This window comes from Danio rerio, chromosome 25 (assembly GCF_049306965.1).
Source record: "Danio rerio strain Tuebingen ecotype United States chromosome 25, GRCz12tu, whole genome shotgun sequence".
Taxonomy (NCBI): domain Eukaryota; kingdom Metazoa; phylum Chordata; class Actinopteri; order Cypriniformes; family Danionidae; genus Danio; species Danio rerio.
In genome coordinates this window covers 31,710,001-31,735,323 of record NC_133200.1, presented here as the reverse complement: position 1 = coordinate 31,735,323, position 25,323 = coordinate 31,710,001, and the positions used below count along the sequence as shown (strand labels likewise).

The window sequence follows — 25,323 nt, the reverse complement described above, 5'->3', positions numbered from 1 at the left end:
CCTTATAGATCATGCGCCACTGCGCAAAGCGGATTTGTCCATTTTTATATCAGCAAAAGTAGATTCTGACACGTCCTTAAAGCGTTTGCGCCCTGCGCTTTGCACTTTGCGCATGGACCGTCAAAATAGAGCCCTTAATGTGGGAAAAAGTACGGGGTCTTTGTTGTTGTATTTTGTACTTCAAAATGCACCATACATCCTCTATGGGAGACAGGTCGGGACTGCAGGCAGGCCAGTCAAGTACTGTACCTGTATACTCTTCCTCTGCAGCCAGGACTTGTAATGTGTGCAAAATGATGTATGGGTGTCCCTGGAAAAGAAGGCAGCATATTGTGCTCCATAATCTCTGTACTTTTTAGCAATAATAGTGCCATCACAGTGGTGCAAGTTACTTTTGCCAAGGGCACTGACACAACCCCACACCATGACAGACCCTGGTTTTGGACTTGTTGCTGGTAGCTGTCTGGATGATCCTTTTATTCTTTGGTCCAGATCACACCTTGTCCATTTTTCCTAAAAAAAAAAATACCTAAAATACTGATTCAATACTGACCACAGTACAGGTTTCCACTGTGTGATGGTCCATGCAAGATGTCTTCGAGACCAGAGAAGTCAATGGCACTTCTGAACAGTGTTAACATAGGGCTTCCTTTTGGCACGGTACAGTTTTAACTGGCATTTGTGGATGTAGCTACGTATTGTGGTTCTTGACAAAGGTTTGCAAAAGTGGTGCTGAGCCTGTAATTTGACATTGTTTATAAATGAAGGACAATTCTTGATGCAGTGCTGCCTGCGAGATCGGAGATCACGGTAGTTCAGCTTAGGCTTGCAGCCTAGTCCTTTAACCACTGAGATTCCTCCAGGTTCCTTGAACCTTTTAATTATGGTATGCACGGTTGATGTTGAAATATGCAAACGCATTCCTATCTTTTTTTTGAGGGACATTTTCTTTAAACATTTCAATGTATTATCTCATGTATTTGTTGGCAAACAGGCAATGCTCTGCCTGGTTTTGCTCCAAAATGACTTTTTTTCTGATTTGGGGTTGTAATAACAACAATAATTAATATTCTAATAAAATACTGTAATATTCTAAATCAAGAATACCCTTGAAGTTATTTATTTATATAAATATTCATTTTGATGTTATTTGACCAGATGCCTTTTTATTTTTTTTTTAAACGGCTGTTTTTTCAGCACTGTTATTTCAGTTGTATGGTGATTTTAATGTTTTCTTTTAGGAGAACATGCAAGGCCAATTTGCATGTTGATTGTATTCGTATTCACTTACAGCAGGCATGTCCAAACTCGGTCCTGGAGGGCCGGTGTCCTGCAAAGTTTAGTTCCAACCCCAATCAGACACACCTGGGCTAGCTAATAAAGCTCTTAAGCTGCGCTCACACTGGGCTTTTCCTCCCATAGACTTCCATTCATACGCACGCGAATGCGTCAGACTGGAAAAGCAGTTTCATGCGCTAAGTTTCGCAGGTTGGTGCGGTGCAAAGTTCAAGCTTGGTGAACCTGCGAAATCACATCACTTGACTGCGTGAAACCAACCGAGGATCAAAACATGACCTCTCTGGACAGAAATTTAAAACATGGAGCAATCGCTCGCTTTTTTTAATGCCTAATAATCTTGTTATTCTTGAATTTCGCATTATTATCGCATTATATACTCTAATGTGACCGCAGCTTCACTAGGCTTTCTAGAAACATCCTTGCAGGTGTGTTGAGGTAAGTTGGAGCTAAAATCTGCAGGACACCCCTGACTTACAGCATACCTCAAGTTTCTCAACTTCTTTTTACCCCTAAACTAACAGCAGAAACAATTTGCCCTGAATATAATAAGACCTTAAGTCATACCTGCCAACATTCCAATTTTTCCTGGGAGTCTCCCGTATTTCAATCTCCCGACCAATGTCCCGTCACCCTCCCGTTATGTTATTTCTCCTGGAAAACTCCCCCGGGTCGCCAGCTTTGGTGTAGCATCCAGCGGCCGCCCAAAACCCAGTGCATAATACAGTTATGCACCACCATACAGTTACTATCTATCCCGGTTCTCAATGGTGTTATTCAGAGACCTCATCCCCGAACACCCCCTCCCCCCAGTCTCCCGGATATTTTGAGACAAATGTTGGCAGGTAGGTCTTAAGTCAATATTTTCAATATGAAACCCATGCTTGAAAAATAAGTCCCAGTGAGCAGATCTTTAAAAATGAGCTCTGGTTTTCATTCTCATGCAAATTATCCAAAAACAAATACATTAATCCAGTGGTGAAGTAGTGAAATAATGAAGTTGTTTATTAATGGGTTATTATTAGGACACACTTCGTTCAAAATTCTGTATTTAGTTCAATAATGTGTGTAAATAACTTGCATCTTTAAATATGAAAAATCTTTAACTTCTTTCATGCCCTGTTCACATCAGGGGCATTTGTTGGAATCTGGCTCAGTCCATAGATGGTCTGCTGGCACAATTTAACCCCACGCATGAGCAGATCTATTTCTTCGCTAGTGAAGCGTTCAGGTTTTCCACTTACTAAATCTGCAATGGAAATAGTAAATCCACTATGGCGTGAACACAACTCACTCTTAAAGGGAATGGGAGGACTCTCATTGGTTTAACGCACATTATGCCAAAAACACACCCATAACTCAAACAAAACAGAGACAACCCTTTTAGACCATGCGCTGGTTGCACCAACCATTTTTCCTGCCCTTAAAATTACAAAAGCGGATTCGTACATGTCCTAAGTGCATGCACTTTAGACCATGCTCTTAGATTGTTAAAATGGAGTCCAAATTGTTTATTACATCTTTAAATGGTGTGAATTCACAGTGACTTCACAGAAGCCTTTGAAAGCTTGTTACGGTTAGTTCATTTTCATTCACAAAAGTATGTGTAACTTGAGCTCCTCATTTTGTTATGACTCCTAATTACTGTTCTTTTGAGATCGAAAATATGCACCTGTTTATGATTATTTTTTATTCATTGCAGCATTTAGGTATATCTCCTTTTAAGGATGAAGATAAAAAAAAGTTCCGCTCCATCTTTCTTTTTAGTTATGCTTTAACATTATTATATATTTTTTTCATCACAATTATTATAAACAACAGTAGCAGTTTAGGCTGCTTTGTTTGAAAAAACTTGTACTGATTATTTTGATAACCCAAATGCAGCAAGTAAAAAAGCCTCTTAGTATATTTATGTAACATAACCTCTAAGGCAACATTTTGTATTGCATTTTGTTTTTCTTTGTGCTAATAATCTTTTATTCCTGTCTGCCATTGCTACTAGCAAAAAAAACACACACACACACACACACACACACACACACACACACACACACACACACACACACACACACACACACACACACACATTTCAAGTCTGACAAGTCTGATCCTATAATGCATCCTCTAAACTACAGAAACATGCAGTGCAGTAGTAATCTTTATTTTTCCCTATTCTGCATCAGAAGCTTTAAAGATTGCTTTAAAAAGAGGTGTTTCTAATATAAGCTGGTGGAAATGGCATTAAAAAGGGTAGATAAATGCAAATGCAAAAGAAATGCAAACAAAGTTGATATGAAAATGAGGATTAAAATGATGAGAGCCTTCTTTGAACAACCGTCACTAAAAGGTGTTTTGTCATTATAATTTTTGATGTTGATTTTGATGACATTGATAGTAAATTATCTACACAAACCCATTTAAATGTAAAAAGCACTATGTTGTGGTCGTCATGTATAATTCTATAGCTTTTTATATAATTCAAATTGTGTCAAAGAAAACAGGTAATAATCGAAAATTATCAAGTATATATTTTTGTTGAAATGCAGACAACTTTTACTCTGCATTATGTGTCAGTTGCTACTTTGCAAGGTTTCTGACTGCAATCCTTTAGTTGATGAGGTTGCGAGGGGGTTGCTTACCTGCTCAAGCAGTGTAGCAATGCTTCTATGGAAACTGTCTATCAGCCCACCCACACATAAATAGCGAGACTGCAGAGAGGTGCTCAGAATCACAGTGCTATACTGACAGCACCATTCAAGGCTGAACACTTGATGTCTTTCTGTAGAAGAAACGTTGCATTATACTGTGTAGTCGGGATGATACTGCTATAACAATCTGCATACATTTTTATTATGCAAATTTTGTGTGCGCACAGACTAATTGGATGAAGCAATAAAAAGTGTAGTAAAACTATATAGTTAAAAACTATGTTGTATAACTATAACTACAGTTAAGTTTTTAATATTTAATGAAATTTATTAGTGTTTTCTAACTCTTGGTTTTAGTTACATTTATTGTATGTTGGTATTTTCAACAAAGATACGCTAAAAGTTCAGAGTAAAAATATATTTTACAAAAGTTGCTTTTATATTTTAGATCATCAATAAATCCACTGAGAAAAAAAAAAACATATCTTGGATTTCAACATTGATTGTTATTAGAAAAGTAGCAAATATTAGATAAATAAAATCAATTTTACACCACATTTGTGAAATGGCTAATGCAGTCATACAAAGCTGTGAATATTATGCGTTATTAGTAAATGTCCTCATGCCAGCTGCACAAAATACCACAAAACGCAAGAAGAAAAAACTCTGGTAAACCTTATAGTGGTTGCTCAACAAAGAGAGAATTTAACTGCTTTCATTGATTTAAGGAGACTCTATGTTGAGGGTAACACGTTATAAGTAACCTATATTACGTAATATTACTTTTTTAAAGTAACGAGTAAAGTAAAAAAAAAAAAAAGTCATAATATTTGTGTTACTTTTAGAAAAATGTAACGCAAGTTGCATGCAATTTTACCTTGCTTTAATTGGCTTTCAATGTATATATTATATATTTCAATGTATATAGTATATATTGCGGAATAAAAATTACCTTAGGTGAATTAAATACTTCATGAGAGGCCGTGCTGCGAGGGTACATACAGTCGGCTTGCATTCATCATAATTATCAGGTTTCTTTTTCACAGATGAGTCGGTGTTCTGTTCTAGTAACTGAATAACTCAGGATGTGGGTTTATTTAGAGTCAGAAGGGAGTATCTGGCATGTTAAAAAGTAAGGTATAAAGTATAGTCTACTAAAGGACCGGTTCACTTAGAAGATCTCGTTAAAATAAACGATTCGTTTGCAAATCGCCCGTCATCACTACAGACAGTCAGAAACAGAAACAATGGCAGCCCGGAGACTTACATTTTTGCAATGAATTTTTGTTCATCTGAACTCATCAAAGCAAAGAAGTGGATTGTCATTAAATGTTGATTATGTGTAAGTAATGCTCTTGTCAACTGCAAGAAACACGACAGCGAATACCCCTGGCTAAATAAAAAAATGACATTGGTATACGTTCTCAGGTAAAACAATTTATTCGACTAAATTCAAGAAAATGCTTATTGCTTTTATTGTTGAGGAGATGCAGCCATTGCCTACTGTAGAAGCCACTAAGTTTGATGCCGATTTTTCCATATTACACAACAATGATATATATTTCGATAGAAGCTGTTATGCTATCTGTAAGATTTCCCCTATATTAGGCACCAGATTCAGCAAAGTTCAGCAGGTCGACCCGGAGACATGAGAAGAGACCAAACTGTAGTTAGAATGGTTTATTCTGCAAGTCTGACAAATACAGGATGGACAGGGACATATATACATAGTGGGCTGGCCTTTAAAAGTTATACAGAAGAAGGAAGACACTCTTAATATGGGCATGTTATACAAACAGAATAAAGAAGAAATGTATATATAGCGGGGCTTTCCATCCAGTGTGGGAGCTGTCTGCAAGACCGAAACCAGACGTTGACCTTCAGACCTCCGATGCACACACACAAAAAACCACAGACACTTCTGCTTCTCATGCAAGCACACTTAAAAAAGAGACAGAATGTTCTCTCACTATCAGATTTAAAAATACCCCAACAATGACTGAAGCCACAAAAATTAGAGGGTCCATTAAATGGCATGACATTTTTGGCCAATTAATTTGTCGGTGGCCGAACAATCGGTACATCTCAAAACTCCAGTTGTTGCACATTTCTGGTGTGTGATTGGCTCTTAGATGACTATAGAGTAAAAAAAAAAGTCCAGAACTTATCATTGTTATTGACATAAATTTTTATAGTGACTAGATATAATATCCTTATTGGCCCAGGCTTTGTTTGCTGCAAGTGAATAATGAGAGTAGGTACACTAAAACAAAACCAGGTCTCTTAATATTTAATTTCAGTTGGAAATACATCATCACACTGAACGGAAAGTCTGCAGTCTGTGGTTCATGTGGACATAAAACACCAGACAAGGACCAAAATCTAATAGACATCTAAGAATAGCCCAAAACTAGACTAATAATCAAATAGACAGATTAGACTGACTTTATATGTGTAGTCTTTCATTTTTGTTTATTTGATGACTAGTCTAGTTTTGGCCTATTCTTAGATGTCTTTTAGATTTTCAATGACAGCCCAAATTTAGCCTCGTTTTAGCCATCTTTTAGACATCTTTTAAAGACAGAAAACACTTGCTGGGCTATTATATTGCAATAACTAGTGAACAATTAAACAGGAAAAAAAACTAGGACAAATTAAGAATAAGATTAATTAACATACAAAATGTAAACAAAAAAATCATTTGGTCTACCATTATAATTTTGTGTTTGTTCTCATTGATCAATTTTTCATTCTTTTTTTTTCTTCTCACATTCTTGGTTTATAATTTGTTCTTAATCTTTTGTTTTCTTTCTTCCACCCACTACCCTTTTGATCTCCTTTTTTCTTCTTCCGCCATCTCTTAATTTTCCCCATTTTCCTGTCTTGTGTCTATATTCCGCCCCTCAGCGGGCTTTGTGAAGTCGCCCCTCTCTGAGACTAAGTTGACAGGCGACACATTTGAGCTGTACTGTGATGTTGTGGGTAAACCCACACCTGAGATCCAATGGTGGTACGCAGAGGTGAACAGAGCCGACAACTTCTTCCAGTTGTGGGATGGCGCGCGCAGGCAACGCGTGTCTATCAACACAGCATACGGCAACAACGGAGTTAGCGTTTTAGCTATCACTCGCGTCAACCTTGAGGATTCTGGGATTTATGAATGCAGAGCCAGTAACGACCCACGGCGTAACGATTTACGCCAGAATCCATCTACTACCTGGATACGAGCCCAGGCAACGGTTACCGTGTTGCAGAGTGAGTGCTAAATGTGCTTGTAGTAGTGGCCAAAATAAACCATTCACCCTCCTTTAGTTTACTTCCATTCACTGTTTTCCTGTAGTAGATCTTCCCGACTACAGAAATGCCCAGAGCACCATCTTTTTAGATTTTTCTTGCCCTAGCTACTACATCCAAGCACTGACCTATTTCTTTTAGCCAGAAAGCCCTTATTGAGTGTAAACTGTCCTTGTCCTCCTTATTGAGATGTTTCAAGGTTGCTTTCCTGTCGTTGACCATGACAATATTACAGGTTCTGTTCCAAGGAAGTCATGGAATCAGGTAAGATACTGTAGATAACGGTTATCCATAAAAATAATAAAAATTTGGACTGCTTTATATAATTCATTTTAAAGTAGGGGTGCCAAAACTTTTTCTTATGAAGGGCCAAAAACCAAACTTGATTTAGGAGGGTAGGCCAAAGGCAAATGTTCCAAACTATTGCATTAAAGCTGCCATGGTTATTTCCTAATTTATTAATATTAAAAAAAAAAAACAATACTTCAATCATATTAATGGCTGTAATTTTTTTAATGATAAACCTATTACAATAAAACATAAACAAACCCATTTATAACACAATGTTGTTCAATGCTGAATACACGAGGAGTCAAGCTGAACCAGCCTTTGCCCTGATATGCTTGTCAATGTTTTGTATTTTGTCCTCTATCTTCAAGTGAAAGTTCTTACATTTAAAAAAAAATCTGTAACATTTAACTGAAACATTTCATTTAAGTTGACTTTTTTTGTAGCTCAAAAATTAAACAAACAAATAAACAAACAAAATGTTACTTTAAATTAGAATTGATGATCTCTGTTGAAGGCATTTGATGCAACCTTCGTTCTAATTCTTGTCGGATGGGATTGCAGGCCAAAACAAAGATTACCATGGGCCAACTTTGGCCCGCTTGCCCTACTTGGGGCTTCTCTGGTTTAAAGCAATTAGGCACAACAAATTACAACATTACAACAGCAACATAAAGAATTATTTTTACAATTATTTTATTGCATCTTTTTTTTTTTTAAACATTTTAACTATTAATTACAAAACACATTGAAACAAACAGACAATGCCCATTAATAATGCAATGCTAAAGAAAGAAAGAGTAAAATATATACACTACCGGTCAAAAGTTTGTGGTCAGTATGATTTTGAAATGTTTTAAAATGAGCTTATCCTGCTCACCAAGGCTGCATTTTTTAAATTAAAAATACAGTAAAAATTGTAAAAATCTCATTGCATTATAAAATAACTTTTCAAAAGTCGTTTATAATTTAATTTAATAATTTATTTTAGTGATTTTAATGCTGAATTTTCAGCTTCATTACTTTAGTCTTCAGAGTCACACGATCCTTCAGAAATCACTCATATTTTAATTATTATTATTATTATTATTATTAATGGTAATATAATAAATGAATAGTAATTTCATAAATGCCGCCTTGATGAACATAATAATTTTCTTTATAAAACATGACATTTTTTTTAATTATTATTTTAATCAGGCAGCATTTATTAAATGTAAAGAAATGGTTAATTTGTTAAATATTTATTAAAAATTTCAGTCCTTACTGCTTTTATAATTACCATTAATAATAATAACAGTAATGATGATAACTAAAATTAAAGTAAATAAATAAACAAAATGAAAATATATAGAGATAAACTAATAGTAAAATAAAATACATCTATTCAATTATGATATACAATAACTTAAATTACAGCTTGAAGAAACATCATTAAAATCCAAGTAAGGAGTCCCGACTTGATGAAAAGCCTCAGCAAATATATGATTGATATGGGTAAAGAATTCTAGGGGAATCATTTCCCTAATAATATTGTGCCAATCAGGAGACCTAAAATCAAAGACAATGGATCCAAACTGTAGCTGAAGTCCAAACATATTAGAGTGTTATTTTACATTGCATTTAATTATTCAGCTTGTCTATCTGAATACTGTTTGACTCTCCAGAAAACCATTGAAGCATTGTTTATTTCACCTTTGTCTTTGCTCTTGTATTAATATATCCTTGTAATTTTTAATAATAAATATATTTTATGCAGGATTCACTCCCCTACAAAATCATCCCAATCAATCTAAATGAGTGATTTCCTTCCAAATATAGCTATTAAAGTCATCTGGTGTAACTGGTACAAAAGATGTCTTATATTGGTTCAACCTACACTTAGGGACTCTATATCTCCAACCAGGGGGGAGCAATTCATAATGTGGAAACAAAAAAATGAGTTAAGGACACAATTCTCATATATAACTTGAGGATTAAAATATTCATCATGCCCAAAAATTTTCCATCTTGTCTTTAAAAGATGCATCAACTTGCATTAAAAATGTACTCATTATTAGTACTAATAAAACTAGCAAACCCTAGTATTATCTAATGTTACCTAATGGGACCTTATTGGATTTTTAAAAATGCATATAAATATTAGGAATACCTGTGAACAAAGCAAAAAAATAAAAATAAACACAATGTTTACTTGTTGCAAGCACTACTTGATTGCTTGAAAAAGCTCAGTGACTGCTATGCTTGTTGAAATTTGTCCATCTTTATCCCCGTATTTCCTCCTGATTTCTACACACATAAGCCCAAAAACAGGGGGAGAAGGATTCCATGTTAACTTCAATCAGTGTGATGTAGTATTTGACTATTGCATTTGTATTTTCAGAACCATCCATTGATTCATCGGAACATATGATTCTAACCATGGGTTCCAGCAGCTCAATCACCCTTCAGTGCAATCTCACAGCTTCCCAAAGCAGCCACCGTGAGAGCTTCTGGATGAAGAATGGAGAGGAGATCATGGACACAAGGGACAAAGCCAAAAACACAGAGTACAAGTAAGCATTGTTATTAAGCGATTTGTGAGCTTTTTTTTATCATAATCAGAATGAGCTTTATGTGCAAACACAGAAGGGATGATTTTGTGGTTTACTGGAGCTCAGGGTGCATGCATGCATATCAACACAAGAAGACAGAAAGACATTAAATTAGTGGAAAGTAAAGTACACAGTAAAAATGATTTAATTTTATATGTTCATCCAGATGGTTTATGTGCACTGTTAAATAAGAAATAAAAATAAATAAGAAATAAAAACAAATAATAAATTAAACTAACTAAATGTACAATTTAAGTGACTTGCAGGAACAGTAGTATATTGTTTATGACCATTAAAAACAAAGCATTTGTCTAAGAAGCTTGATCATTTTTACATCTTTATATGCATATTTTACATACAGTATTGTAATTTAAATAATTAAATGTCACTTGTTAATTAATGCAGTCATAAATAACATCCTATTAAAATGAAATCAAATACATTTAGTAATGCAGTAATAAGTTAGACTCTCAGAGGTCCTAAATGATGCAACCATAGTGATAGTGACAACAACAGACTGAGCTGTGGTGATGGCAGGGCCTTTGCGCAGTGCTTGAAGAGGTGGAAACCGTCAACGAGTGAAGGTAATTAGTCCACTGAGTGTAAGCAACTGGAAGAGGGTGGGAGTAATGATGGTGAGCAAAGAGACCTGAGCACCTTGGCTGAGCTGAGGATCAGGAGACCTGAAGCAAGACCAGGATGTTTGGATGCAGCCATCATGGACAAATTAGCTTTTTTTAAAGCTAAAGAGAAGTAGAAGGGAAGAGCTAGGGTGCTAAAGGAGCTTAGAGAGGCCATAATGGAACCAGTGAAGAGGAAGCAGACAGGGTGGCACCAAGGAGCTTGAATTCTGAACAGTACAGGCAGAACCAAATCATTCAACCATCTGGACCAGAAGAGTCAGGGTGAGAGTGACAAGAGCTGTCCATCCAAAGATGCAAATTAAACCCATCCAGAAAATTGGAATATCATATAGAAGATTCCAAGAGAACATGACTGTTAACACTTACTGATAAACTTGCACCAAATATCAGAAAGAAAAACTAAATTTGCTGTGTTAGAAGCCACCATGAGTCTTTTTTGTTATGTAATAAACTATTTGTGTCTGGAGAAACCTGGTGGAGCCAAAAGATTGGAATGCATAGACGTTTGTGGCAAACCCAAGCTGATTCCTGACCAAGGTGGAGCCAGTGGGATGAGGAAGGCTGGCAGAGCCTAAGTTTGAGGGTTAGCCATTGTGGATCTAAAGGGGAAAGGTTGAGAAACTGATATGAAATTTGTGGCAAAACCAGTTTGATTCCTGGCCAAGGTGGAACCAGAAGTACAAGAGAACCTGGAGAACCCTGTGTGATTATTAACTATAGTGGCAGCGGGGAGCATTGTTGTCCCTGCTGGAATACAAACCATAGTGAACCCAATGGAGCAAGGAGACAAGGCGGTATCAAAGGCTTGACAGACCTGGCAAAACCAGGATCATTCCTGACCACGGTGAAATCCAGAAGTACGAGGGAACCTGGTTGAACCTGTGGGATCACTAACCAAGGGAGAAAGAAGCCAAGTTGGTACCAATAGATTGAAAGACTAAGGTGAAGTCTGGCAAAACCTCGGTTGGATTCCTAACCAAGTTGGAAGCAGATGGAGGTGGGAGCCTGGGAGAGCCTCTGTTTGATGGATAACCATGGATGATAAAGAGAGAAGGGTTGACATATTGATATGAAGTCCATGGAAAACCATGGTAGTTCTTGACCAAGGTAGAACCAGGCGTATAAGACATAATCAATAACAGAGTGGACTGTTATATTATGAACCATAGTGGAGCCATTGGAGCAAGACGCCAAGGTGGTGCCAAAGCTTTGACCAACTGATATGACCAAAATGGAACCAGAAGTACAAGGTGATGTGGTGGACCCTGTGGGATTATTAAACCAAGGTAGAAATAAGGTAAGGTGGTACCAATGGATTGAAAGACTAAGGTGAAGTCTGTGGCAAAACCAGGGTGATTCCTGACCAAGGTAGACCCAGGAGTATAACGGCTGTTTCACATTGCAAGTGTCAGCAGCGCGTGAGCAGCGCGTGTTTTTTCGGCGTCCATGTTAACAGTTTAGAGCTTTCATACCGCACGCAGCAGCAGCGTGTCAGCGCGAGGCGTGAGCGTCGCTGAAGCAGCAGTGCAGCGATAGTTTCGGCGCTGGGTCTATTTTTGCCGCGCTGCTCATGCTCAATTAAAGTGACAGTGCATTGATAATGACCAAAACACAATGAATGACAGTAAAAAGTAGCAAATGTACCCAATAAATGCGTTAATAATGTCAACTGATTTATATATAGTCAATCAAATGAACTTAAACGATTAAAAACGGCAACAAACATTTATTTAGGCCCGAACTACAAAATCAAATGTAAAACAATTTTAGCATCAGTTTTGCTTAAGCTTCACGCTAGTGTTTCAGGAGAGGGGAAATAGAATATGTAGGGGACTTGTAGTCCATAGCGAAGTGTATTGTGTGTAGTGTAGCATGCTGGATGATGTGAGCTCGCTGTGTGGTGTGCAGCTCAAGCAGAGGAAGAAAGTTTTATTCGGCTTTGTTTTATGTTCACTCAAGTTATTCCTACCGGGAGCTGTTTGCACTGTGAACCTGACAACACGAAAATAAGTAAAAGAAGGGCATGCATTAATTTCTTTTGTCCGTCTCATCCTCTGCACGAGCATGCATTAACGAGCTGTTATTCTGCCACTGGACATCACTGAAGCGGAGAAAGTAACACTAGTTTGATCATGTATAAATGTCATTATAACTATATTGTATAAATATTTTTATAACTAGGCCTACAGCTACCTGACAATTAAAAAACAAATGACATGATATCACAGGCGATTGACTTCTGTAGACACTTCTCATAGAGCTTGAGAAGCATACAGTACTATTTGATCTATAAAATTTGTAAAATAAAGATTTGCAGGTTAAAGAAACAGCATAGGAGGAAGTTGCCGCGGGCCTTGGTGCAGATGAAAAGTTTAAAAAGTGTATTTGTATATAGAGACACATAGGTTGATCTCTGCAGCAGCTTCCGAAGAGCTGCGCGCTGCAGACGCAGCTGGTGTGAAAGGCAAACGCCTGCGTGCTGCTTCTGCTCGACATACGCGCTGCGCACGCTCTGCTCACGCACTGCTTTCGCTTGCGGTGTGAAACAGGCGCAAACGAGCCTGGTGGACTCTGTTAGATTAGGCAAGGCAAGGCAAGGCAAGTTTATTTATATAGCACATTTCATACACATTGGCAATTCAAAGTGCTTTACATAAACAAGAATAAAAGAAACAAGTAAAATAAAAATAAAAACAAATAATACAAATGCGTAAAAACAAAACAAAACATAAAAACAGGTCAAATGTGATATAAAAGAATGAAGAAGAAGAGAAAAACATGATAGTGCAATCTGTCGGACGCAGCACAGTGCTCATTCAGTAAAGGCACAGCTAAACAGATGTGTTTTCAATCTTGATTTGAATGTGCCTAATGTTGGAGCACATCTGATCATTTCTGGAAGCTGATTCCAGCAGCGAGGGGCATAGTGGCTAAAAGCCGATTCACCCTGCTTTGACTGAGCTCTTGGAACTTCTAGTTTATATGATCCTAAAGATCTGAGTGATCTGTTAGGTTTGTATTCAGTGAGCATATCTGTGATGTATTTAGGTCCTAGGCCATTTAGTGATTTATAGACCAGTAATCATACTTTAAAATCTATTCTGAATGTAACTGGCAGCCAGTGTAAAGACCTGAGGACAGGTGTGATGTGCTCTGATTTTCTGGTTCTGGTTAGAATTCTGGCTGCAGCGTTCTGGATGAGCTGCAACTGTCTGACTGTCTTTTTAGGAAGACCAGTATGGAGACCGTTACAGTAATCCACCCTGCTGCTGATAAAAGCATGAACAAGTTTTTCTAAATCTTCACTAGAAACAAAGCATCTGATTCTTGCTATGTTTTTGAGATGATAGTATGCTGATTTACTGACTGCTTTGACATGACTATTGAAATTACAAACCAGAATGGCTTGACGAAACAGTAAAGTCAGTAAAGTGTGTGGGTGATTAGTCTATTGTGTGTGAGCATACTGAGAAGCATAAAAGTGTAAAGGGTGAGAGAAATTGGATGGGAGACTAGACAAAACTTATTTTTTACAGTTTTTAAATAATAGTTTATTTAATGATTGAAGGACATTTGATTGCTCTTATTTTAATTGCACTCATTGCCAGATCAAAATATCAGCGTAAGCTTCTAGCTATAAAAATGGTCATCATATAGTCATTTTCATTACCTCAGTTGGCCATTTTTTATAAACATTATCTCAGTGACTCTGTTGATGCTGCTTTGCTCTGTGTTGGTCTGAATCATGTGCGAGGCCACTGGCTCAAACAACACGTGTCATTAATCTCTTTCCCTAACTCCTAATCTAATCAGACTAAACATACAGGCACACTAGGACTGCTAACATTTAACCTGCATTAGTTTTGTCCTAACCTATGGGTTTTATTCTAAATTATGCTGCTTCAATGTACTGAATAACAACACATTTGTTTTGTACAAAACACACAATCCTATGGGGCCTTTTTTATTTATTTACTTTTTTGCACAGGCTTACTAAACCAAAGGCAGATGATGCAGGCGAGTATATGTGCGTGTACACGTTTGATTCGGCCCCTCAAGCAAATGCCACCATTGAGATAAAAGGTAAGACCCCTCGAAATATCTCACATTTCTCATAAATATAATCTAAAGAAAAAATGGAATTGAAGGGGAAGTGGTTCCTTTTAGTGTCATGGTTTTGCATCCACAAGGACATTTTGAGTCTGCCCGTTTGGAGGAGGGGGGGGGGTTATGTCTTCACGTCCACACAGCACATGCTGAGTCAGAGTAGAGCTTGGATGCTCTCAAAGGCCTTGACAGCGTGATTGTGTGAGCTTGGCTAGTAGAGAGGGAAAGACATCCAGGTTTTTGTTCACTAAGCAGTACAAGGTGAATGTGACTACGTTTTTTGCTTCATTAATAATTATTATTCATGTTAATATAATTGGCAATGTGAAAAAACTAAGAATAATCTTTGCAAAATCAATCAAGTTATTAAATAGGAATTTTCGCAACAATGTAGTAGTAGTATTTCTATTATTTAGATTTTCGGCATTGTTATTAAATATTCATCAAATGACTAATAATTACTTAAAAAAACGTAAGAACTTTAAAAGGTTATTGTAATGTAATTTTTAATGCAAATAATATAACTTTTACAAATGCAATATATTTTATATATCAAATCTATATATCTATTTTGCAATATTGTGTTTATTTATTAAGCTAAATGTAATATTTGCATGGATCTCTTGGTTTTACGTCTTATTATAAATGTTATTTATTATTTTTTGCACACGTGTATAATTTTTGCACCGTGATCTTTAGTTTTTTGTGTTAAATTTAGTTCTGGTACTGACTAATGTAATGCTTATATACACATATATCTCATTGTATAGCATTCCCATAGTAAATATACATTTGAAAAGGAATTTGTACTCAATTTATGCTGGGCACTATATCATGGCATAGATTCAACAAGGTTCTGGAAATATTCCTCAGAGATTTTGGTCCAGATTGACATGATAGCATCATGAATTTGCTGTAGATTTGTCGGCTGCCATCCATGATGTGAATCTCCCGTTCCATTGCATCCTTATGGTGCTCAATTGGATTGAGATCTGGGGACTGTTGAGGCCATTTGAGTACAGTGAACTCATTTTCATGTTCAAGAAACCAGTCTGAGATGATTTGCGCTCTAAGACATAGTGCGTTATCCTTCTGGAAGTAGCCATCAGAAGAGGAGTACAATGTGGTCATAAAGAATGGACATGGTCAGCAACAATACTCGGGTAGGTTGTGGGGTTGACACGATGCTCAATTGGTACTAAAGGGCCTAAAGAGTGTCAAGAACATATCCCCCACACCATTACAGCAACACCACCAGCCTGAGAAGTTGAGACAAGGCAGGATGGATCCATGCTTTCATGTTGTTTATGCCAAATTCTGACCCTACCATCTAAATATCACAGCAGAAATCGAGACTCATCAGACCGGGCAACTTTTTTCCAATCTTTGCTGTCCAGATTTGGTGACCCTGTGCAAATTGTAGCCTCAGTTTTTTCTTGTACCTAGCTGACAGAAGTGGCATTCGGTGTGGTTTTCTGCTGCTGTAGCCCATCCACATCAAGGTTCGACATGTGCACAACATGTCGAACCTTGATGTGGATGGGCTACAGCAGCAGAAAACCACACCGGATGCTACTTCTGTCAGCTTTCAGAGATGCTCTTCTGCATACTTCAGTTGTAACGATCAACTTCAGTTGTTATTTCAATTACTGTTGCCTTTCTACCTGCTCAAACCAGTCTAGCTATTCACCTCTGACCTTCGGCATCAACAAGGCATTTGCGCCCACAGAACTGTCGCTCACTGGATATTTTCTCTTTTTTTTTCTGTACATCCTGGACATGGTTGTGCATGAAATTAAAGACCAGTAGATCAGCAGTTTATAAAACCCTCAGACCAGCCCGTCTGGCACCAACTTCCATGCCACGTTCAAAGTCACTTACAGTAAATCATCTTTCTTCCCCATTCCGATGCTCGGTTTGAACTGCAGCAGATCGTCTTGACCATGTCTAAATGCCTAAGTGCATCGAGTTGCTGCCGTGCTATTGGCTGATTAGAAATGTGCAGTTTTAAATCAGCAGTCGATGTAACATGACAACGTGTCAAGCAGCCCAGATCTCCCTCTGATCATGTGTTTAATAATGGTCTTTAAAGCTAACAGGCTGTTTGGTTTGCATGCTAGAGATCATCCTCTGCTAAAGTGGCATGTGGCTGAAGAGTGTTCTGGTCACCTCTTTCTGCTTATCCTGCGCCAGATGGTGGCCTGCATGTCTGAGGGGGTGGGGATGCAAATCTGTCGCTCTTTTTCATCTCTCTTTCTATCTCCTAACTGATGTATGCAGTGTCACTTAGACTGAATTAACCTTTTAAAAAGACTCCTGCCATGATTCATCAGTTGACTTTTGAATCACAAAATGAGAATATAATTTACATGCGGACGTTTTGCATATTTGTCATTAGGCACATCGTGAATGTTGTTTATTTTTGATGCAAATTTTTAAATATATGCTTTGCTAGTGTTAGTGACTAAACCTTTAAGACCTGACTGTGAATCACCTTATTATGGACTCATATATTCCGTTGATATATTGTATATATTGGTGTCCTTTAAGATACAGTTGAAGTCAGAATTATTTGCCCTCCTTTAAGTTTTTTTTTTAGTTTTTTTTTTTTATATGTTTGCCAGATGATGCTTACCAGAGCAAGGAAATTTTCACAGTATGTCTGATAATATTTTTTCTTCTGGAGAAAGTCTTGTTTGTTTTATTTCGGCTAGAATGAAAGCAGTTTTAATTTTTTTAAACACCATTTTTATGGTCAAAATTATTAGCCCCTTTAAGCTAACTATTTTTTGATAGTCTACAGAACAAACCATCGTTATACAATAACTTAATAATAATAATTAATAATTCAGGGGGCCTAATAATTCTGACTTTAACTGTATGTGTATTTATATTTAATAAGTCAGAGATGGCAGCAAAATTACAAGTTTTTCTGAAGTTTGAAGTTCTCTTTTTTCAAAAATAAGAGAAGCTTTTTTTTTTAGCAAATATACAATAATATAATGAAATATTCTTTTGATTAAAAATAGCTGTTTTCTGTTTTAATATATTTTCAAATGTCATTTATGTTGGTGATGTCAAGGTTTAATTTTCAACAGCCATTACTCTAGATTTAAGTGGTAAGTTATTTGTTTCGTCATACTGAATACGTCAGTTTTGGATCATTTTAAACTATATTATATTTGTGATCTATATTAAATGGCATTTTTTAAATGGCATTTATTGGTCAGTGGTCATGAGGGTTGTGTGTTATTTATCATCTACAATTATATAGAAATAACATAGGAGAAACTGAATTGTTTCCCTCTACTGGGTTGCGGTTGAAAGGGTTGCTGTGTAAAACATATGCCAGAGTAGTTGGTGGTTCATTCTGCTGTGGTGACCAATGATAAATCAGGGACTAATGCCGAGTTAAGACTGCATGATTTTAGCCCCGATTTTGACTTGCTGACAAATGCCGGGTACTCGTTCACGTGAGTATAACAGTCTGAACAATCAAAGACACGATCTGAGAGGATCACAGATGAGTCGCCAACATCGATGAGATATTTGGCATGCTAAATATCTAGAGCTGTAAACGATATCAAAATCATGCCGTGTGAAATGTGTTCTAACTGAAAATAACATCAGCGATTACCTACAACCTACCTACAGCATTCACTAGTATGGGTATCTACAGGTCAGCGAGAGGTTGGGGGAGAAGTTAAAAGCATTTATTCCCGGGCTATTTTGACTCAAGAAAGAAAGGAAAAACCAGTAGAAATTTGGCAGAAGCTCCTGTGTCTTTTGATGTGTCATCTGAGCAATAACACAACCGAGTCAAAAAAGACAAAAAGTTTGAGAGAAATTGCTAATTCTCTTCAAAAGCCAGGTGAGCAAAACAAGTACATTTTCTACCCCACTAAATGCTTTTTTAAACTGTATACTATGTGACCTTGCATTGTTTTCAGGTCACTTCTCGCATGTGTTTGGTAGTGAGATGTAGTTTGTGGCCCAAGACGACGTTGTCGGCGATTCTTAAAGTTATACAGCGTGAAACCCCATGCCGCCTATCCATACTGCAGTGTAAACACAGCACAGACAGAATGCTGCCCCAGATAGTCATGCAGTGTGAAAAAATCTGTGACACCGCTAGGCATGGGCCCATATATGATTCTGATGATATGATAACCTTGGATAAAAATATCACGGTTTCACTGTATCGCAGTATTGTGATTACTGCATTATAATATGTTCTTTTTAAATGTCTGGGTAAAAAACTAAAACTTTTTTCATTTTGAAAACAATATATTCTATTTTTTGAAAGCTTTATAGTATTTTGGAGCAGTAAACATGTCAGGCTAAATAGTTCAAAGTAATTACTGACTTCTTCTGTCTTCATTAGTTTCAAAAACACAGATTTCTTTACAATTTAAAGAGTCATCTTTGAATATTTTTTTCTGCTGAAGATACTGCTGTCCTAAAAAAAAAATGTAAATAAATAAATCTAACACATAACTTATGAATGGTATTACATAAAAGGTTAAAAACCTTGACTTTTCCAAACCGCGGTATACCTTGAAAACGGTTATCGTTGCCTCATGTCTAGACACCACTACTTTAAAAATTGTGTCGTCTGAAATTGGCGGAAGTCGTAGTAAAATTAATGATACTAGATTAAACAACTGTCTGTTATTGGATATAATGTTAAATAATGCAAGGGTGAATGTGATGCCAAATGTCTAATTTTTACCTCTAAAAGGATATTCATTAAATGTAGTCGGTGACAGAGTGCAAGTGTAGTTGCCTTTTTGAAAGTAGAATCCCTCTTCATTTTAACTACTGTATTGTGAGTTAAGTATTATAATTTGTTGGCTGTGTGTGTATTATTACACCCCCAAAACATTTATGATGTAGCCATGTACTTACTAGATTACCTCATTCTAGATGTTATTGCTGTGGTGGATTGAGCAGCACCTCACTATCAAAATGATAGTGATGTTTAAAAACAATATTTCTGTTGCTGTTGTTAATCAAACACTCCAATATTTTTGAAAATTGCCTTATTTTACAAGTCCCGTAGATTCTAACAGTTGTGTTTTACCATTTTTAATCCATTCAGCTGATCTTTGCTTCTGTCAGGAGCACTTTTAGCTTTTAGCAATGAAATTACAGAGCACTGTTACGTTGTTGGGGATTTTATTTTAGTAATATCAGTGCGTTTGCTGCAGCCATGGCACGCCAGCAAAGTTCCTTGATTATTACGCCAGAATGAGAGTATAGTTTCAAGCCAAATCAGCCTAGAAAAAAGCCAATTTCCCATTGGCTTTAGTACATAATGTAATGTAACTACAGAAGGGTCATTCTTTAAATATGAAAATTCCTAGCCTTTTATTTATTTATTTATTTATTTATTTTTTTTGAGCGAGATGCTAATGGTCTAATTAAATGGTTAATGTTAGGCTAGGTTAAAAGTGCTCCCTCCAGACCCAGAGATTGGCTGGATGGATTAAAGATGGTGAAATTCAACTGTTTACATCAAGGCGTGTTGTAAAATTTCCCAAAAAAAGTAGAGTGTTCCTTTAATGTTACAATGGAATTTTATTGGTGCATTCCTAAGCTTATTAGTTGGGATTTTGGGCTTTGTAAGCTCATGAACCAAAATAATAACTACTATTGATCGACACTAATAGTTCACAGATCAAACAATAACAGATGCATTAGGGGATGCATTATTTAAAAAAAAAAACAATGCAATAAATACATGTAAAGAAGAAAATCTTTACATTTTTTTTTCTCTTTGCATTTTTTTCTCTTTGAATTTTTTATTAATAATTTTTTTTTTCAAATCAAATCACTATGGACATAAATTAATGCTTGATTCCCATTTGATGGGACAGTCATAGAGCTGCACAATTAATTGAAAAAAGATTGCGATCTCGATTCGACTCACTAGACCAGGGGTCACCAATCTCGATCCTGGAGGGCCGGTGTTCCTGCAGGGTTTAGCTCCAACTTGCCTCAACACGCCTGCCTTGATGTTTCAAGTATACCTAGTAAGACCTTGATTAGCTTGTTCAGGCGTGTTTGATTAGGGTTGGAGCTAAAATCTGCAGGACACCGGCCCTCCAGGAGTAAGTTTGGTGACCACTGCACTATATCTTAATCCAGCATTTCTACAATTCTGCCAATCATATTTTCATGTTTAGAAGAGAAGCATAAAGGCGGATGCACAAGTCCTCACGTTGTTTTATATACGTTGCTCAGCGACATGGACAACTCTAAATGGTGTTAAAGGGGTCACATATTGTATCTATAAAGTATAATTCACCCACAAATCTAATTTCTGTCTTAATGTAATAATGTATTCGCGACTGTGAAATCACACGTGACGTGAGCTGCTGACCGTGAGCTGTTACCACAGAGAGGGTGGGTGCGCACCCTTAAAGGGCCATGAAACCCCCTCGTTTCAGCAGGGTGTTTTCACACCTCCACTTTGGGAAAAAGTCAGAAAAGTGGGCGTGTCCAGCTCTGTTTAGGGGGGAGTGTCGGAGGAACTAAAAAGGGATGGTGTGGGAGTGTCTATTTGGGCACCCGCTGAGTTTCAGAGTCAAAACACACACACACGGGAGAAAGTGACTGTTTACATGGACATCTGTAGTCGAATTATTTGCCAAGTTATTAAATGGTGGACTTTAACTGCAGTTTGGCTCTTTCATTCAGGGAATTCATTCATGTCCCTTGACAAACGAGATATTTGATTCGAGGAACTGCTCTAAGCGTGTATTTTTCATGCAATGTTTGATACCGCACGGCGAATGAGAGAAAAAAAACCTCAGCATTTCCCGGAAACTTGGATGCACACAGCAGGTAGTGTCAGAAAGCCGCGTGTGTTATTCCGGTCACAAAATGTGGTGAAAATCCTACTCGAGGTTAAAGTTTGGTTGTAGTGATAACATGTTTACACTTGGTGCAAATGTTAGTTCGATACAAACAAACTGAATAAACAAAGAGCACTGGTCACTCACTTACCAAATCTGTAGAGACAGGACAATCACCAGCAACTAGAGCCGCGTCTTTATTAAGAGGAGACTACAAGTGAATCCGGATCTCAGCGTTTGCAGATGAGAACAGCTCTCAGGTAAACAATGTTCCTCCTTAGACACGTAAGTTATTGTTGTCGAGCGTCGCGTACACAGTTATTCCACACGTGACTCCAGCTGGGCTCTCGCAGAGAGAAAATGAAAACAAAACTTAACTGCAGCAAACTATAAAAGCAACACTTCACGCTTGTTTTGCCAATACAACGTGGCGTCTTTGTCGTCTTGACACTGTGCCTGTAATGAATATTAATGAAGTTGCACAATAGAGCACGCTGATTGGTTTGAACCAAGCCTTACTCATGCATTAATGCAGCACACTCTGAGATGTAATAAGACTCACTCTGGCACAGACGCCCAGTCTGCACGCTGGAATACAACGCTATTATCTCATAGCCGTGACGCAGCTTCAAAAATTCGTTTCAAACCGAAAGTACGAATTTGCTTGAAATAATGCAAAAACAACCATTTTACACTTTTTAGTGAAATATAGGTGTCCTAATAATGTTTTTAGCAGTGTGGGACTCATATACGACTGTCAACAGCTCAAAAAAATGTGTTTTGGTGTTTCGTGACCCTTTAATAATAGACATGCTCGCGTCTACTTTAGTGAACAGAACCTGCATAGGCTGTGAAAAACGGGCAATAAAGTTGGAAATAACATTCAGTTTGTGGCACAGAGAGACCGCTTGGAAGCCGCTCTAAGTATGAACTGCACATAGCAGTGAAAATGAAACCGAAAGCACGCACGTAATTTAATAATAATATCGCATTTTAGAGTTATGATTGCGACAAGCATTTGATATGTTTTTCTTTCGTAGCGAACACAGAGTTGTGCATGAGAATAAACGTCTAACAGTGTCAGTATAACTACTCTAGCCTATATAACGTTGAATATAATGCAAGAGGGAATTTGATAATGACATCTATATGATTTTACCAGTAGAAAAAAATCTAATAATGTTGTCAATGACAAATGACAAGCACATGTCTCAAACTTATGAATTGTTGTATTCTAATCACTTTACTGTGAATTAAAGACCAGGACAAATGTAAAGTCTGTTCAATACCACCATTCAAAGTCTATTCAAAATTTAGCATTTTAACCCTCTGTAGAAGCTACTCTTATTATTACTGTTGTTTTACCATGTTTGAGAAATAACAATAATAATATACTGCTCATATTAACCTTTATTTTACATCTACAGAATCGTGAGAAAATCATGATCTTTATTTTAAGCAAAAAAAAAAAAAAAAATCGTGAGTCTCATTTTAGCCAGAATCCTGCAGCTCTAACAGTCATACTTTACTCACCCTTCTCTAGTTCCAAACCTATTTTTTCTTTTCTGTGTACACAGAGGAAGATATTTTAATGCTGGAAACCAGTAACCATTGACTTCTCCATGGTACTTGTTTTTCCTACTAAGGATGTCAGTGGTTACAGGCTTTCTTCAAAATATCTTCTTTTGTTTACAGAATAAAGAAACTCATGAGGTATGGAAACCACTTGAATGTGAGTAAATGGGGAGATTTTCACATTTTCAACTATAAAATTACACCCATTTCATCCCACCCCAATTATTTAGTTAATTCTGTAAGCTCTAAAACATAACTGGGGTACACATAACTGGTACACAGGTGCACATACATGACTAAATTAAAAAAATCTGGACTATATACGGTGCTAAAGTAGCTTTTGTGCATCAGTGTTGTTGGTATTTTTGGACTTTTAATTGTGACCCTATAGTGCAACATACATAATTTCATTGTCTATTATTATTATTATTATTATTATTATTATTATTATTATTATTATTATTATTATTATTACAAATGTGTTGTGGATAAAAGAATGTGCTTGTTTTCTTTATATAAATGTATTTATTTTGCATGTAGCAGTGTCAGTAACATGTAGTTCCTTGGATGTAATTCCTTTGGGTGTTAATCAAATGGCATGGGACATTGTGCAACTTTTTTATGCTTGTGGCTTGAGGAAGATTATAAAATAAAGTTAATCTCTGTGTGAACAGTATCGTGCCAAACCATTGTAAAAACACTCAGGTGTGGTTCCTGTTGGGTTTTCAGGTGAACCTGAAACAGCACAGTTACAGTACAAACTGTTCTTGGTCCAGAATTCTAGGCTACACAATAGTATTGCATAATGCTGGACTGGTAGAGCTGATGACTTTGCCACTCTGCTGCCCGTTTCTGAAGAAAAACGCAATTTATTAATAAATCATTAATTTATTTTTTTGTCATTCTACCATAAATAAATATCAGAAAAACTCCTAAAAAACTAAATAGAGATCATTGTCCATACAACTGTTTAAATTACACTTACAGTGCTTCTGGAAAGTATTGATAGCGCTTCTCTTTTTCCACATTTTTTTGTTACAGCCTTGTTCCAAAATGGATTAAAAAAAAATATTTCCTCAAAATTCTACACATAATACCCCATAATGACAATGTGATAAAAGATTTTTTTTAATTTTTGCAAATTTATTACAAAAAAAAAAAAAAAATTGGAAAAATCACCTGTACTTGAGTATCCACAGCCTTTGCCGAGAAGCTCTAAATTGAGCTACTATACATTCTGTTTCCACTGATTATATTTAATTGTAGTTCAGCTGTGGTAAATCAGTTGATTGAACATGATTTGAAAAGGCATACACCTGTCTATATAAGGTCCACCAGGACTCTTCCTAGAGCTGGCCGGTCATCCTAGCTGAGTGATCGGGGGAGAAGGGCATTAGTCAGGTAGGTGATCAATAACCCGATGGTCACTCTGTCTGAGCTTCAGCGTTCTTCTGTGGAGAGAGGAGAACTGTACAGAAGGACAACATAGAATTTTTATATCTTGAAATTTTGATAAATGAGTTTAATCCATTTTGGAATAAGGCTGTAACATAAAAAAAAAAATGTGGAAAAGGGCTATGAATACTTTCTGGAGTTTTTCCGCCCCTAATATGACACATATGCAATTAAGTTATGACTATGCCAATTCCCACCAGTCACTATGGTGAACAATTATAAAACCCTAATTTAACCAACATAATATTAATGGAGGCATAAAGTGAAAAATGAATGTACTTCAATTGCAAGACAAAATGTTCTTAAATGGGTTAATATTTTCCTGATCTGCCACCAGCAGCAAGCTATATTTATCCTACAAAATGACGCTGCAATGGCATTAGAAGAAAACGTCGGCACAGTGATTGAAGATCAGAGTGCTTAATAAGGTTTCTGCAGTGAAATGTGTGCTGTCACTGAAGGTTTCTGTGTCCTTCTGCTCTCGTCTCATAGCTGGACCAGAAATCACAACACACAAGCACAGTGAGAATAAGAATGAGGGGGAGAGAGCCATCCTCTTCTG

At 36.8% G+C, this 25,323-nt stretch overlaps 1 protein-coding gene across 6 annotated transcripts in view; it reads left to right on the top strand.

Moving 5' to 3' along the window:
- The window catches only part of nptna (neuroplastin a), a 48,511-nt gene that overhangs the window by 7,652 nt on the left and 15,536 nt on the right, over window positions 1-25,323 (top strand). For 3 of the 6 annotated variants that reach the window (XR_012399782.1, XM_068217332.2, XM_068217331.2), the window contains exons 2-5: window positions 6,852-7,199; window positions 9,910-10,081; window positions 14,753-14,847; window positions 25,254-25,323. The exon at window positions 25,254-25,323 is cut by the window's right edge and continues 64 nt beyond it. Coding sequence is in view for 4 of the 6 variants with exons in the window: in XM_068217332.2 (XP_068073433.2) it covers window positions 6,852-7,199; window positions 9,910-10,081; window positions 14,753-14,847; window positions 25,254-25,323 (685 nt within the window). In the remaining 2 variants the exon portion in view is untranslated. 6 annotated transcript variants of the gene reach the window in all.